General features: G+C 43.5%; 1 protein-coding gene across 1 annotated transcript; it reads right to left on the reverse strand.

The window, feature by feature from the left end:
- Positions 1 to 3375: 3375 nt before the first annotated feature.
- On the reverse strand, positions 3376 to 5981 carry LOC124634114. Its single transcript, XM_047169535.1, has 3 exons — positions 5710 to 5981; positions 3857 to 5647; positions 3376 to 3759 (listed from the first exon to the last, which is right to left on the reverse strand). Exons 1-2 carry the CDS (start codon positions 5979 to 5981, stop codon positions 4000 to 4002), a joined length of 1920 nt encoding a protein of 639 aa, XP_047025491.1. The 3' UTR covers positions 3376 to 3759; positions 3857 to 3999.
- Between the last annotated feature and the right edge of the window lie 10713 nt (positions 5982 to 16694).

Here is a 16694-nt window from a genome sequence, read left to right on the forward strand (position 1 = left end):
CCTTCAAAATGAACCGCCGCATTATTTTAAGATTATTTTCGTTTTAAATTGGCGGAATCATTTGTTTTATATTTTAGTTATTTAAGTGGAAACCAAAAAAAGGTAATATTCATATAATAAAATTGTTTTATTTATTCTTTGTTACAAGTACATTGAATTGAATGTGCGAACAGAATATTAATCAGACTCCGATTTGCTTGAGGAGGTGGTGTCTTCATCATCATCTTCGCCTACATGTATAATTATATTATTATCAATAACAGAATCAATCCTGATATCTCGGTCTAACAAAAGCCGGGTAATCATTAGATTAGATTAGATTAGATTAGATTAGATTACTCGGGCTGGTTTCCGCAACTCCACGACAAAGCGCGTATTTTGCGTGTGAGGGTGATAATGGGTGTTTATTCACTCGATCCACCCCAACTCCTCGAGAAAAGCCAGCAGAGGTTTAATTCTGCTGACTATCTCTTGGATAGTACCTGGGTTACCGAAGTACTTAGCCCTGTATATGGCGGTTTCAGGGCAGTCTAGTAGCACGTGTGCCGCTGTTTCTTCTTCCCCCATGCAGGCTCTGCATAAGGGACTGTCTGTAACTCCTATAACATAGAGGTGTTTATTGAAGGAGCCGTGTCCAGTTAGAACTGCCGTAAACTTACGTAAATTCTGCTTTGATAGGCCCATCAGCTGTTTAGTGAGGCGATCGTTGATGGTCGGGAGGGCCATCTTCGCCTGCCTGCACGCGCTGTGGTTAGTCCAGAGGTGGTTGTGTTTGTGCCTAGTACGCTGTCTTACCAGTGTTCGTAGGTGGCCGAAGGGGAGTGGCAGTATGGGTTCTGGTCCTACTGCTGTTTGGTCTGATCCCCTTCTCGCCAGCTCATCCGCTGCATCGTTGCCTCGGGAGCCACTGTGTCCTTTTATCCATTGAATGGTTATGTTATTTAAACTGCCTACCTTGTTTAACCGTTGGTGGCACTCGTGTATAAGGCCGGAGTTTGCGCAGTGTTTGCTTAGGGCCTGTATTACTGCCATGCTATCTGAGAGTATTCGGATAGAGTGACCGGTTACTTCCCGCTTTATGACTGCTTCGGCCGCTAGGGAGATGCCTATACATTCAGCTTGGAATACTGTATTATGTACTCCTAGGGGTGTGAATATGTGTATGTTTAGGTCTTCTGAGAAGATGCCTGAACCTGTGCCGGTGCTTGTTTTGGATCCGTCGGTGAAAATTCTTAGTTCTTTGGGATTATGTCCCTCGTAACGATGATCCTCAAAAAGTTGGATCCTGTATTTCTTATCGAATATAAAGACTTTGGGTATGCGGTCGTTTATAGCCTGCATAATGGGAAAGTCTGCATAAAGATTGTTTAGTATAGTTGTGTGTTTTGTAGGCAACTTGCTCCAGAGATTAAGGGTTTTGAGTCTTAGAGCCGTCATTGCTGCTTCTTGCTGTGCAAAGAGGTTCAGCGGCGGCAGACCTAGCATGGCTTCCAACGCTGCCGTTGGTGTTGTCCTCATGCCACCTGTGGCTGCCATGCAGGCTTGTCTTTGGACTCGCGCCAGTTTATTTGCGACTGTAGTTTGGTCGGTTTTGGGCCACCAGACTAAGGCGCCGTAAGTGATCATGGGGCGGATCACTGTTTTGTATAGCCATAGTATTATCTTAGGGGATAAGCCCCATTTCTTCCCTATCATTTTCTTACATTGCCAAAAGGTAATGCTGGCTCTGTTTACTTTATTGTCTATATGATTACTCCATTTCAGCTTACTGTCCAGAGTGACGCCAAGGTATTTGACTTCGTTGGATAGTTTGAGTTCTGTATTGAAGAGTTTAGGTAGTTTGTACGGTCCCAACGTTCGTTTGTTTGTGAACATGACTAACTCAGTCTTGGTGGGGTTTACTGAAAGGTCAAATTCCCTGCACCACTGTTCTACGATTCGTAGGGCCTGTTGAGTAAGGTTGCAGATAGTGTCAGTTACCTTGCCTGAGATGAGGATGGCAAGGTCATCCGCATAACCTATTGTGTAGTCGTGGTTTGCGTTTAGTTTTGTGATGAGATCATTAATCACTAGATTCCACAGGAGCGGGGACAGTACCCCTCCCTGTGGACATCCTCTGGCTATTAGTGCTGATTTGTCATCATCTTCAAAGCGTACCACGCGTTTGCTGAGCATGTTTGTGATCCAATCAGTTAGCATCGGGTTAACTCTGTGTCTGAGTAAACTCGTTGTTATGCTAACGAAGTTTGTTTTATCAAAGGCTCCCTCAATGTCTATAAAGGTGCCAAGGCAGATGCCTTTTTGTTCTATTGCCTCCTCTATCCGGCTTACTACCAGATGAAGCGCTGATTCTGTTGATTTCCCCGAGCTATATGCGTGCTGATTCGGATGCAGGGGGTTGTTTCTTAGCGCACCGTCCCTCAGCTCTCGCTCACATAACCTTTCCAGGGTTTTTAGAGCAAAGGATGTCAGGCTGATTGGTCTGTAAGATTTTGCGCTTGTGTAGTCTCCTTTACTTGGCTTTGGGATAAAGACTACTTTGACCTCCCTCCATTTTTTGGGGACATATCGAAAAGCCAGGCATGCTCTCATTAGTCTTAATAGTCTATATGAGATGTATGGTCCTCCCCATTGCAGGAGCGCTGGGAAGATTCCGTCCGGACCTGCTGCTTTGTATGGGTGGAAGCTTTGAATTGCCCAATGGAGTTTTTCCATTGTGACGATTTTTTGTGCGTATGACCAATCTTCTTCAGTTGGTGTTTGTGTTACCTCATGCCATTCTACATTTTGCGTGAAAACGCATCCTGGGAAGTGGGTCTCAATTAGGACGCGCTTCGTTTCTTCCGGCGATGTGGTATGTGTGTTGTCTGGTTTTCGGAGAGTGCCCAGACCAGGTGTGTTTTGTTGTGCTAGGATTTTCCTTACCCTGTTTGCTTGTTGACAGGACTCGATGTTACCACAGAACTTGCGCCATCCCCTGGTACTTCGGAATCTGATGCATTTCTTGTACCTTGATTTGGCCGCCTTATAGTCGTCCAATCCTCGTCGGCACATGTATTCATTGCTCTGTTTAGAGTTTTTCTCACTTGTTTACGCCTGCGTTCTAGTTCCGCACCCCACCATGGTTGTTTCCCTGGTGTTTTCTGGTATGCAGTTTCGGGGCAGGCTGTTTGATAGCTGTCTATCATTGACTGTGTGAGGTAGCTTACCTGTTCGTCAATTTGTTCTGTGTCCACGTAATTTGTAGGGTCCCCGAGTTGCGCAAGTTTGGTGCTGAGCGTACGGGTGTACGTCGCGCGGTCCGTATTGCGTGGGTTCCGTTTCGGTGGTGTTTCTTGTATACAGACCTGTAGGTCAAAGCGGATCCATCTGTGGTCTGAGCAAGATGCCTCCTTAGAGACATGCCATCCTGTGATTAGCTCCGCTACGCTCTCTGATGCGAGAGTCAGGTCTATAATTGTTTGACTTCGTCTAGTGACGAAAGTTGGTTCTGATCCAGTGTTTATTAGTGATAGGTTGGTTGTGAATAAGTAATCAAATAAGGTCTTACCCCTATCGTTGTGTGTATCCATTCCCCACAAAGGGTGGTGTGCGTTGGAGTCAGTACCGATAATCACTTCCTTCCCTTCTCTCTCGCAGTGATTCACCAGGCGGGCGAGGTCGTAGGGAGGAGGCTCCTCTGCTTCGGGCATGTATACCGAGGCGAGGGTGATCTCCATGTTTAAAGCAGGTTGCTGTATTGAGATGGCAGATTGGTCTCTGCAACAGAAATCTGATAAAAACTGTGTTTTTATGTTTTTTGTTGTATAGATGCACGCCCTGGGATGGTCGTGATGTATGTCTACGTGAATCTTACCTCCAAGATTGGAGAGTCCTCTGATTTGGCCGGCCCTGACCCACGGCTCCTGGATTAGGGCAATGGCCGTGTGTTGAACCTCCAACCATTTGCGCAGCTGAGCCGTCGCGGTTTGGCTGTGGTGGAGGTTTGCTTGGAGGATTTTAATTGTCGACGAAGAAGGGGACGCCATCGCAGATTGCGCCCTCCTCGTCTCCTCCAAGCTGTAGCCCGGCCAGCAGGTCCCCGGACTCGACTTCGTCCCCCTCCAGGTCTGAACCCGTCAGAAGGGCTTCTTCCGGGTCGTCGTCCTGTGAGGGGACGGTTGCGGGTACGGGCACCGCAGGGCCCTCGGTGGGGCCAGCGCCCTCGCTGGTCGTGGTACTTGTGCCAGGCTGTTTCTGGATGGTGAAAGTGGCGGGGTCCCATCCCGGCGGAGTATCGGCAAACTTGCCGTTGTGACCCTGGAATTTCACGTACACCGCACCCAGCCCGAAGGCGAGGCGGCGCCCGGACTTCATCAGGGTCGCGATTTGTTCCTCCGGGATTCCCACCACCACAAAGCTGGCGCCTTGCTGCTTCTCCTGTCTTTGGAGCACCCACCTGTCGACCGCGATCTGCGGGTTCTGGTATGCCAGAATCCGCCCGATGTCTCGCGAGTCGGTGATGGCCCCCTGTTCATTAGGGATCAGGATGCCACACCTGATCCTTCGTGTAATTTCCGACTGGCTCTTGATGATCAGCTGGTGGCCGGTTGAAAGGGCCAAGTCGGCGATGGTTTTTTGAAGCCATGTCAAAGTGTGGTCGTTGGAGCACCACAGCTTCAGGACGCCTTCTGTGTAAACCGGCTTACCATTAAAAGCTGGCCCCGGTTGTTTGTTGTTCGGGGACCATGCCTCCTTTAGGATGGTCTTCTGTATCCCCGTCAGTATCGTGTCCGCTACGTCCTTTGTTAGGATCCCGGTGTGGCCGCATGTAACTGCGATGCACAGGGACTCCTTGGTTGCTTGAGCGTAGCTTACCCGAGGAGTGGCCCGCTTGGACGGGTCCAGGCACTGTCGTTTGCGCTTCCCACGGGGCGAAAGTGTCTCGTTCAGAGCGCGTTTGGCAGCTGTCTGTACCTCACCTGCAGGGCTTATTGTTTCGTCCCCTTCCTTCACCGGCCTGCCGGCCCCCGCGCCCGGCGGACGACCACTCGGTCCAGGTCGGCTTTCGCCTGCCTGGGCCTGTGTACGCCCACCGGCACAGAAGCATGGCTGGCCGGAGGTTGGGGCAGCGGGTAGAGCTGGTGTGTCGGGCGCGGCGTTCGCGTTCATGCGCGCTCGCCTGCGCTGGCGTGGGTTGATCTTCCTCTTCTTGGAGCTCACACCATGTTGGTTTTGGTTAGGGCGTTGGGGTTGTGGAGTTTGTTTCCCCTTGCCCTTGCGTTTTTGCACCTGCCATGCGGAGGAGAAGTAGTCCTCAGTCCGGGTTACCGTATCCGCGTTGACGGAGGCAGATGGCCCGGAGGTGCCGGCATGTGGAGCAATTTGCTCGGTGTGCTGTGTTATGTGAGGACCGCCGAGGGGGTGAGCCGCCGACGGAACCGTCACGGGGGTGCTTGGGTCGGTACTGGTTTTACCCGTACCTATAACCCTCGCCCTGTTTGTGGAGTCGGTACCAGCTTTACCTGGTCCCTTCCTCCTGCTTTGACGTTTGGTCTTCGGCACGGTTCTCGCCATGCCTGGACCTTTGTCGCATTTGCCCACGGGGGCAGAATGCGCGGTGTTCGCGCAGGTCGTAGGAGTGTCGTCGGCTTTCGCTGACTCCACCCTTACGCCGGTAAAATTTATTTTAGTGTTATCCATATTTTTGATTATTTTAGTTTCTTCTACCGAGCTCCCACCCTCCATGGAGCCCGCAACTGGGAGCGCCCTACTGAAGGTAGGCACGCTAGGACTACCCGGTAGATATAGGAACGCGAGGCTGGCTTACAGTTCGACATCGGGCACTCGATCAGGCTGGAGTCTGGAGCAGAAAGTCCCGACTTCCAACCTTCACTTGCACCGTCAGCATGACCTTCACCACCGCTACGGCCGCCCAAGGACGGCTTTCGCGGACCCCACGTCCCTCGCCTGTGGCCCTCTGACGGGACACGATTGGCCATTTCCCTAACCCATGGCTCTAAGGTAGGGCAACCGTTTCGCGTGAAATCCAGACCAAAGGGGGCGTGTTGCCGCACGGACGCATTACCGCCAGCGCCGCTTGGCTCAACCCCCCAGGATTCCTTCATCCCCACTTACGGCGCTCGACTGCGCAGGTCCTAGCGCAGGTGACTGTTTACTCCTACCCGCCATCATCAGAGAATAAGTGATGGACGGGCCCGCAACCACTTAGTCACAAGGATCACGGTAAGGAGTGGAGTTGGATTGTGGAGGGGTTGGGGGAAAAACTGGGAAAGGGTTAGGAGTTTGACTGGGGTTGGAAGTGACTGTATGTGCGAGGGATGGGTATGTGCGCTGTGCACACGACAGGACTTTGAAGGGGTGGGATGGGGGAGAAGCAGCTCTTAGCATAGGCAGGAGGGCGAGACCGAAGTCTTCCCTGCGACCTAAGGTCCCGGGTGACGCCGGTGTTACAGGCTCGAACTGTACCACGCACTTGGAGGCGGCTGGGGAGAACGTCAACCCCTCAAAGCCGGGTAATCAAATAAAAACAGATCGAAAACACTTGAAAAACGTGGTCTATGCGCACGAAACGACAACGGACGACTGTTTTAGCGTCACAAAATGGCGGCCCATAACGCCATTTGGGGTTACCATTTTTAATCTAAGTATAAAAATGCGGTTTGGTCATAGTTTTATTTTTATATTTCATAAACGTTATAATTAAGTCTTATAGTCCATTATTTTCCAATTCTTAAAAAGAAAATCAAAACGTATTATTTTATATTATAACTGTATAAGAACAGATTACGATACTTGCCTGTTATTTTTAGCACAGCACTACAAAATATAAACCGCTGACATAACCTTGTAATAGCGCAGTATAGATTTAGAAAAATATTGTTTACCAAGTTATTTGACACTCAGTTTGGCACAAAATTATAACATTCATTGATTATTGATATAATAATGTTGTTTTAATGCTCCTCAATTGTTAAAACGGTAAACAACCAGCAAAAATATTTTTATCGTAACTGCAACGCCATTGCAAAGTTACGTCGTCAGTTCAATCGCGATGTGTCAGGAACGCATTCTCTGAATGGCCGAACTATAATTAATCTTAATTTTGTTAGGAAGGAATACGAGTACTTTTTCCTTACTTTTTATTTTATAAAACTTTGATTTGGAGACATTTATGAGTTAGACAATCAGCCTGGTGATTAAATGTAAGGGTAAGTAAATCGTCATTACAAAGCGTCATCTTTCGTACGTCGTAGGCGTAAATATCAATCGGATGGCAAATGGCAAACCTCCTCCTTCTTGCAAGTCGGTTAAGAATAATAAAGCTAAATAGTTGCAGTATTAATTACAAGATATATATGGCAACAAGATATGAATGTTTGAGTAAAACCAATTTTATTTTCAAATGAACAACAAATCCTCAGGTTTGCCAAGTATTAATAACAGAGGCACTATAAACGCTGTCTGAAATATAAAACTGAAGTCTATTTTTTCAGAAGAAATATAAAAATACGAGTATAAAACTATATTAAAGCTTTCATAAAACAGTGTTTTATTTCTTCGGAACAAGTATTCAGTTTCGCAGATATTAAGATATTCGTCACCGACCTAGATTCTTTGATCTCGACTGCTAAATTCCTGAATTTGAGACTGTTTATATCTTATATTTGTGTAGGTAGTACTGACTGTTTCTTGCAGTTAAACCAATTCATTAGCATTGCAAGATATTCTCCAGCTTTCTATATAGTTTTATATCATTTTCTACTTTTAGTTCACCCATTAAAGATGACATAAATACGATACATTGTTTTAGAAGGTCAAAAATAACTGCTTTAGCAATTCTTGGCCAATTTCATGTACCTCAACAATTAACCAAAAGGTCATCTAAAGCACCTAAATCCAGTCCATAATTAATTTTAAAAAACATGTTAATAAACTCATTCCATTATTTTATAATAATATCGCTAAAACGTGACCCCGAATACGGTTAGTTTACCTTCATAACGTACGCCGGTTTTCTACGAATTTGACGTATTTCTGCTCAAATTACAACCCTTTGCGTCCCTTAGTACCACACTGCAAACTTTTTGTCAGCGGATAGTTTCTTCGAGCTCATACGCCAGTACGAAGATGAATATTATAACACATATTAAAAAGATCAAGTATTAGGTCGCTATGAGACCGACTGAAACTTAGATTGTTTTTACGATTTACCTAAAAGAATATTTTTTCCTACCATCGGGTCAACTGTCGGTCGACTGTTTAGTTTGCAGTCTGCGCAGTGCCCTTGTCAGGGTGAATTTCGGTGGCAATATTACTTCGACTCGAAAGGTTTGTCGTATCGTACAACATTCGACAATGATTCTTTGTAACGCAAAGGGTTTCCTGAACATTGTGGTGTAGATAAATGTGGTTATTTTTCAGTTTGTTGGAGCGGTTTGTAAGAATTGTTAGACTGTTATTTAGCTGTACAAATATAGTATAGGTATAGTTTTGTAAATATTTTTATTGTGAATGATGGTTATTATATTTTGTAAAAAGTTTTTGCAATTGTCATTGTCATATCATGGCTTGAATAAACGGCCTTAAAGGAGGTATAATAAAAAAGAAAAGTTCAATTTAAGCAGTGATTATATCGTACAGATTCATATTAAACAGAAAATAAAGCTTTTCGACTCATTACAAAATGAAATGTAGTTAGATTTTTTCCTAAACAGAACGCCCACACATATAGCTGGTTTAGAATATACTTTAGAACCTACTTGCCTACTTCATTCTATATGACCAGTTCCACCTAGTACGTCAAGTTTGCTCAAGCCATCACAATGGGCAATAATCAAGAGCGGGAAATTGCCTGCTGTGGTCGCAGCCCAACAATCTCGGCCAATCAAACTAACTACATATTAGTTATAGTGCGATTTGGTCACGCGGTTTTGCTGCAAATCAGGAAATCAACTAATGGGAACTCATGTTATGTGGTAGAACTACATTACCTGTTCTAGAAGGATATTGTATACTGATTTATATTTCGGAATAAGTGAAAGAAAGGCTTGATAAGGGTTTTTTTGACTGTGTACTGCTATGCTTACCCATGCATGTATCTTCAGTGCTGTATTGTACTCTATGTCTACAATCTGTACTCTGTATATGAAAAGTAATCCCGCATTTGTTCCTACAAGTTCAATATGCGATTTTTCGCGACAGGACTATTTTTTTATTTCTGGGAATGTTTGAGCATTAAAATGTTGTATGTAATAGTTCAAATAATAATTCCATTACAACCAGATTGAAATCGCTTTGAAATTGAAATCTATTTAATCCCTTTGATATTTGTTGACATTTGTTTTCAAATATCTGAAAACAGTTACACTAATAAATCCATTCAGCTAAATATTTTAATACCATTTTACATACCATTTTCATTGGATTCCATGAAGCCCGTTACATAACCCGTTTTAGTTTAATCTAAATACCTCTTTTGTTATAGCCGTGTAAAAGACATATACGACATAACATATTGGAATTATATTATTTTTTGTGAAGTTTTTTGTGTTGTTTTATTTTTAAGTAATAAATAAGTGTAAATATTTTATATTCGTAAGTACCTATATTTTTATATGAACAGCATAAACGGCTGTAGTGATGCGGAAGACAGTCAACCTACCACATCGTTGGATACCTCAGTGAGATGTCCCCACTGTTCACAGGCACGTTTTTTTAAAGGTGAACGAGGCTTGAGGGTGCACTATGGCAAAGTACATAAAGCCCGCGGTGTACCCTCAGCCTCTCAAACTGTACCTACCACACCGACAGCTACAACACTTACCCCACTTTGGCAACAACTTTCCAAATTAAAACATTCAGTGCCCATTCTGAAGAGAGTTCCTCGTGGCGCAAGACTGTCGGTTGCAAAAAGTTTAGCACGATGCATATCCCTTGCTGCCCGAGAGAACTCTGAACGTGCCTGGGAACAGTTATTAACCTTCCCTTATAGGGTTCTACATGTTCAAAAAAGTTTGGCATCTAAAAAAACTTTAACAGCCCAAATTAAAGAAAACTGTATGAGTACTATTTCTTCTTTTGACCCTAAATTACCGGCACGTCTACCCCACAAAGGGCTTCTACATCATGTGGAATCCAAATTAGGGGAAGGTGACATAAGTGGGGCTGCTAGAGTACTTTTTAGCAGCGATGTGGTCGCGCCATACTCTCCAGAGACTTTTACAGCCCTGGAGAGTAAACACCCGGCCGCAGCAAATGACCTCTCCTTCCCCGACCCCAATGATACAGATCCATTGTACATTACAGCTATCCAATTGCGCTCGGCTGTCAACTTCTTCAGGAGCGGCTCCGCCGGGGGCCTCGATGGCTTGACGCCGCAACATTTAAAAGACTTAACGAGTGCAAGCGCCGGGGAGGCTGGTGAGTCGCTTTTGAGGGAGCTGACAGCTCTTATAAATTTAATGCTCGCCGGCAATGTGCACGATGCCGTCATCGATGTCTTGTATGGGGCTAACTTATGCGCCCTACGCAAGAAGGATGGCGGCATTCGTCCCATTGCCGTAGGTAGCACCTACCGACGTATCGTAGCCAAAATAAGCTGTGCCTATTACAGCGAATCTTTGGCCAGCAAGTTCCAGCCCCTACAGTTAGGTTTCGGTTCTAAAGGGGGCTGTGAGGCTGCGGTACACGCATTAACGACTTTCCTCCATAGTAATGAAGGGGAGGTCATTTTAAAGGTTGACGTCATGAATGCCTTCAACTCCGTAAACAGGGACATTCTGTTGACAGAAGCAAAAAAAGAAATTCCTAAAGTTTTTAAATTCCTTTGGCAATGTTATAGATACCCTTCCAAATTATTATATAAAGACCATCTTCTCGAATCTGCTGCTGGATGTCAACAGGGTGACCCTCTTGGGCCAGTCATTTTTAGTTTAGCTATAAATCCAATTATTCGTCAGCTAAATTCAAAATTTAACGTCTGGTATTTAGATGATGGCACCCTAGGAGGCGATGTAGAGACTGTTCTCAATGATCTTACACTATTAAAAGAAAAATTCAAATCAATCGGTCTCACACTCAACTTTTCGAAATGCGAAATTTTCATTCCTGTCACCAACATTCATAGGCAAACGATTATTTCAAAATTTCATACCATAGCTCCGCAATTAAAAATCATTGAGAAAGCCTCTCTTCGCCTACTAGGGTCTCCGATCTATGACGACTCTTTTTCCTCTTTTATAGAGGAAAAAATTCAAAACTTCAATGACATTTCGGACAGGTTACTTAAAATTAATGTACATTCGGCATATACCCTTATTCGATATTGTTGTTTCGGACCAAAATTTACTTATATCCTTCGCTCTTCTCATTTGTGGAAACATCCGAACCTATTAGATAAAGTTGACAAAATTATCAGGAACACCCTTTCTCTAATATTAAATGTGGCCCTGGACGACCGAGCCTGGCAACAGGCCTCACTGCCTATTCGCTTGGGAGGCCTCGGCGTCCGCAAAATTTCCAGTCTTAGTTTACCGGCATTCCTCTCCTCGGTCCACAGCACCGCAAGTCTCACTAGGAAAATTCTATCTTCCTCACTGGTGGACTTTGGGGTGCCGTGTTTGGCCGATGCGTTGAATGCTTGGAAAATGACTTGCCCAAATACGGTTATGCCCAGTGACCCCTCCTCTCAGAGGCAGTGGGATGGGCCGCTCTGCAGCATCACACGGAATGATCTTCTTAATACGTGTAATGGTGCTGCCGAGCGTGCTCGCCTGCTGGCTGTGGGAGTATGGGAATCTGGACTATGGTTGCAGGTTATTCCGTCAACCAGCATAGGCACTATGCTGGATGATAACACCTTCCGGATAGCTACATGCCTTCGATTAGGCGCTCCCTGTGTTGCTCCGCATCGCTGCCATTGCGGTGAAGCTGTCGACAGCCTCGGGCACCATGGTCTGTCGTGCTGCAGAAGTGCTGGTCGTATTGCACGGCATGCCAGCATTAACGACATTATCCGTCGTGCTCTTTCCACCGCCGGCGTACCAGCTGTTTTAGAGCCTAATGGACTGGTACGTGACGATGGAAAGAGGCCAGATGGTATGACGTTGTTGCCATGGAAGATGGGTAGGCCCTTGGTGTGGGACGCAACATGCGTCGACACCCTGGCGCCATCACATCTTCCTAGCACGGCAGTCTGTGCTGGGGCGGCTGCAGCTTCTGCAGAGACCACCAAGCGGCGCAAATATAATAACCTTATTGGAAATTATAGTTTTGAGCCGTTTGGGGTCGAAACGCTCGGACCGTGGGGCCCGAGTTCGCGGTTACTTTACAAGGACATCGCGAAAAAGCTTGTCGACGCTTCGCGTGACCAGAGGGCTGGCTTATTCTTTGGACAAAGAATTAGCATTGCCATTCAACGTGGCAATGCAGCCAGTCTTCTGGGCACGTTTCCGGAGGACAGTGATGCGGAGGAATACTTCGACGCCTGATCGATGCTCTTTTATATTATGTTTTATGTTTATATACATTTTGTATATAGTTTTGTATAAAGATAAGTAGCTTAAGTTTGTATATATGTATAGTGTGTACATTAATAATTCAATAAAAACATATTGGACAAATGATCATTTCATCCACACATTTTGGATACTGCCTTAAAGGAATTTCGCACAACTCCATCTACTAAGATAGGCCTATACATTTATGGCCCAAGTACACCGACAACATAAACCTCCGTCTTTTCAGAACCGCTGTTCACTATGTTCCACGTTCAAAGTCCAAAGCAAACGGTTGTTCTAAGTTAAACGGGCGTTTATGTAGTGTGTGAAATTGGTCGTAAGTAGCACTTGGCAGCGAGTGTCAACAAGGATAAGTCAAGCGTGAGTCGGGCTGTCGGCGGCATGATGGATGCGAGCCGTCTCCTGCAGCCCCGGCTTGCTGCCGACGTGAAAGGTCGCCGTTTGATCAACCACGAACATCAAGTGGCTTTTTTGTATTTTATTTGGGAATACTGCAAAAAGGTAGTACAAAGGGCCTTCGTTGTAAACGATATATTAATTTTATTTAAGTATGGCTTGGCTATTAATTTAGTGGTACCTATATAATACTGATCATTATTTAATTTCAATTTAATGAATAATCTTTACGCCCGGTAAGTTATATTGCAGCTGATCTGACTAGAATATGATAGATGATAGAATGTGTAGATCATCTTATACAACACGTAAAAAAGCTTTTCTGATATTGTTACTGTGTATAACTTGTTCACTGTACTGTACAGACTTTTGGGAAAAGGAGGCTATTCAACTATGACGTCACAGACCACGCGGCCTTAAAAACACTGCAGGAAAGTTATAGCTTTTATCGCTTTTTCGCTGTAACAGGAAAAAAGCTAGAATGAAGAATATTGGCGTGAAATTCGATTTTTGGGCGTCAATCGAAACTTGCAGCCTTGCATGTTCATAAAAAAGCTGGTTCTTTTGTCAGCCACTTGTGTTCAGAGTTATAGGTTTTCGTGAACGCTGTACGGTAGCTGAAGGTTCCTATATTCTGTTTGATATTGATGACAGTTTAGCTTCTTTGACACTATACTGAAGCAAACTTAGTGGTTGACTTGAACATAGGTACCTACACACTGGATAACTTTGCATGTGATCTGATTAACCTGTTGAATGACACTCATTATAAAACAATAGAAAATCAACATACACTATCTCCACTAAAAATAAATAAAATAAATTAACGTAATTTTTTTTTAATACGTATTCATGGAACGCGAGAAATACCACGGTCTCAAGCTAGTATCTTACAACAAAAGAAACATATTACTTCGGGGATCATCCTCCCCAGTCCGACAGTTTACCTAAAACCAGACAAACTTTAACTAAACAGTATTCATGTTGGACCACAATTAACAGTAGAGGGACTTCACAGTTATGTCTCGAAGCACTTAAGTCATTAGAGAATAACTGCCGTTAACTTGCAAGTTATACCACTCACTGGGAACAGGGAGTTTAATGTTGAATATCATTTGTTGTTGTTTTATTGCAGTTTTGATGGATATAGCTAGGTGTGTTGGTAATGGAGTGTAGGCGTGGTGAAATATTGTTGGTGGATACATTGTCAAATAGCGGACTCAGGTAGCTTTGGGCAGCGAAAACCTCCATGTTAATCCCTTGAGCAGCTTCAGCCTCAGTTTCAAGCCTGATAAAGTATTATAAATAACCCTTCTTAGCAGTCGGGTAAAAAATATAGAAATATGAAATATATGTATTATAGAAAATGCAATAAAAAAAATGGCTACATAGTCAAACCGCTAAACCAGTTTTGTGGGAAAATGTTTAAGTTCAACATCTGTACTCTGCTGAAATAATAATAAATAACCAAGTTCTAGTCCTTTATAAAATCTTGGGTCAAGGCAATAAACTTCTTACTGGATATGCAATATCAATTCTTAGTGACTCCCCTCTTATGAAACACATATCTACCTTCATACGTAACATATGGATTCCTACATTACATTCACATATACATTACACGAGTCTTGAAACCGATGCCATATAGTTGGAGCATCGCTCCACTTCATTACTAGAGGTACATTCGCCGACATATTTGATTACATCAACATACATACGGCTTCTATGGAATTTTGTGTCATGTGTTCGTGACAACAATGTCGAATTACGTACAGTTTGACCTAGGAGATTAGGAAAAATAGTTCTAGACGTGAATCACTTGCTTGTACTCTAAAGAGTTTGGTATCAGGTAGGTCAGCACTTTATAATGTGGTTACAAGTCACGCATATTGCAAACTAAACTACCGGTAGATAGTTGTCCCGATGATTGGCTGACAGTTTATTTTGAATGAATCCTATCAAACCTTTTGGTTAACCTAATCGTTGCAATCACTCATTTCTAACATATACTATCGTTCGGAAAAAAATGCGGTGAAGATTCGTTCGTCACTTCGTTGATAACGTACAAGCCTACTAAAGCATAAGTACCTAAATACCCTAACTAAGTCTCTCCTGTTTTGTCAGCAGAGGTACACACAACCACCTCGAGTTTGCAAGTTGCAGCCAGTCCCGACCCCTGACCCTATTGTGGCAAGTTGCCTTCAGAACGCTTACAGGAACTTTAGATGGCAAGGCTTCGTTAATAAATGTGGAAGCATCTAATACCTATGGCCTAGTTTCTGTTAAGTTTATGTAGTGTTGTTAAATTGATGGAATATCATGTTAGAAATTATTTTTCATTTATTTTTAAGTACCAGGACAACAGATGATGCAAGAAGTTTCATCTTTTGATAGTCGTGTTGATATTGTAGCCTACGCCGTAGCAACTTGCTACGAGAATTCGTAGTACGTGCTACGATCTAATATTTATCTCAGACTTAACTACCACTATAGTCATAATTTCATTTATTACATATGTATGTATAACTAGTTCTACGCTTTTACGGTAAGTGGCATTATATTAATTTCATCAATAGTACTTAACATCTATAATAATAAAAAAAAAACAGTAGCCCCTCCAGATATCTCCGCTTTGAAATCGCCCCGAGCCTAAAGCGAGAGTTAAATTGCCTTCCAAAGCAACACAGCTACCGACCCATTGATCAAATGACAAAGGATCTCCAATCTCACAGTTAGAACCGAGACATCCTCGAAATACATCGACATTTACACTGGTTGCCATCAGAAGTCGATGAATCAACACTATCGGGTAACTCGAGTCTCGACTAAATTAATCTATCAAGTAATGCCCAGAGTAAATTGAAACTCAATATTGAACCGTATCGATACTTCAATCCTCGAGTATCGATATTATCGAATGGCCTTACATCGGTAAATAGCTTTGTATTTTGTAATAGGAACGGAACTAAAGCCAGATAATGCTATATGAAGGGGTTATGTGAAGCGATGTCCGTTTAGCTCTAAATATAAGCCGCTTTTAGCTTCGTTAGCGACAAAAGTTCAAGATTTTCTGCAGTGGGTTTAAGTTCAAGAGTTCTTATGTTGATAGAAAATCTCTTTGATGCGATATATGTCACGGTTCCACCTCTATAGGTCAAAGTTCAAATCGTGACGATGTGGTTGGGGCAACCGCTAACCGCAGAGTGAAAAACTTCACTAATGCATTTCGATAAAGACGTTGAATTAACCACTTTTAAAGAGAACTATTGTTGGATCTGGAAAAGCACTACAAAGCACTGAATTGTTCACTTGTACTTTTTATCTTTTACTTCCAAGTATGTTAAGGTCAGCACAATGAGGTTACATTGTCGCGGTCGAGCTCATTAACTATAAAATTATAGTCGTATGTATATATAGAGTTCCAAATGTAAGGAATTTAAATGATTGTTTTGAAAAACTAGAAAATTTACTCACACTGATAACTAACAGACGTTTTAAAAATGTTGTAATTGCAGGCGATTTCAATATTGATATTTTGAAACCGAGTAATATTACGTCTACCCTTGAGTATCTCTTGTTAAATTATAACTTAAAACTTGCTCTTAAACAGCCAACTAGAATGGCTAGCAGGACATGCATAGATAATTTTGCGCATAATTTTAAGAAGGGTTGTAAAACGGACGTATTAGAGTTTGCATTATCAGACCATACAGCACAGCTGCTTCAATGTCCATTTCCTAATGTATTCCATATAAAATCCTGGTATATAACTCGAAG

This window comes from Helicoverpa zea, chromosome 10 (genome assembly GCF_022581195.2).
Source record: "Helicoverpa zea isolate HzStark_Cry1AcR chromosome 10, ilHelZeax1.1, whole genome shotgun sequence".
Taxonomy (NCBI): domain Eukaryota; kingdom Metazoa; phylum Arthropoda; class Insecta; order Lepidoptera; family Noctuidae; genus Helicoverpa; species Helicoverpa zea.

Coding starts and splice junctions, on each gene's coding strand:
- LOC124634114 (XM_047169535.1), bottom strand. CDS start 5,981: ATGGCCAATCGTGTCCCGTCAGAGGGCCACAGGCGAGGGACGTGGGGT. Junction 5,648..5,709: donor CCATGGAGGGTGGGAGCTCG/GTAGAAGAAACT, acceptor TACCGGCGTAAG/GGTGGAGTCAGCGAAAGCCG.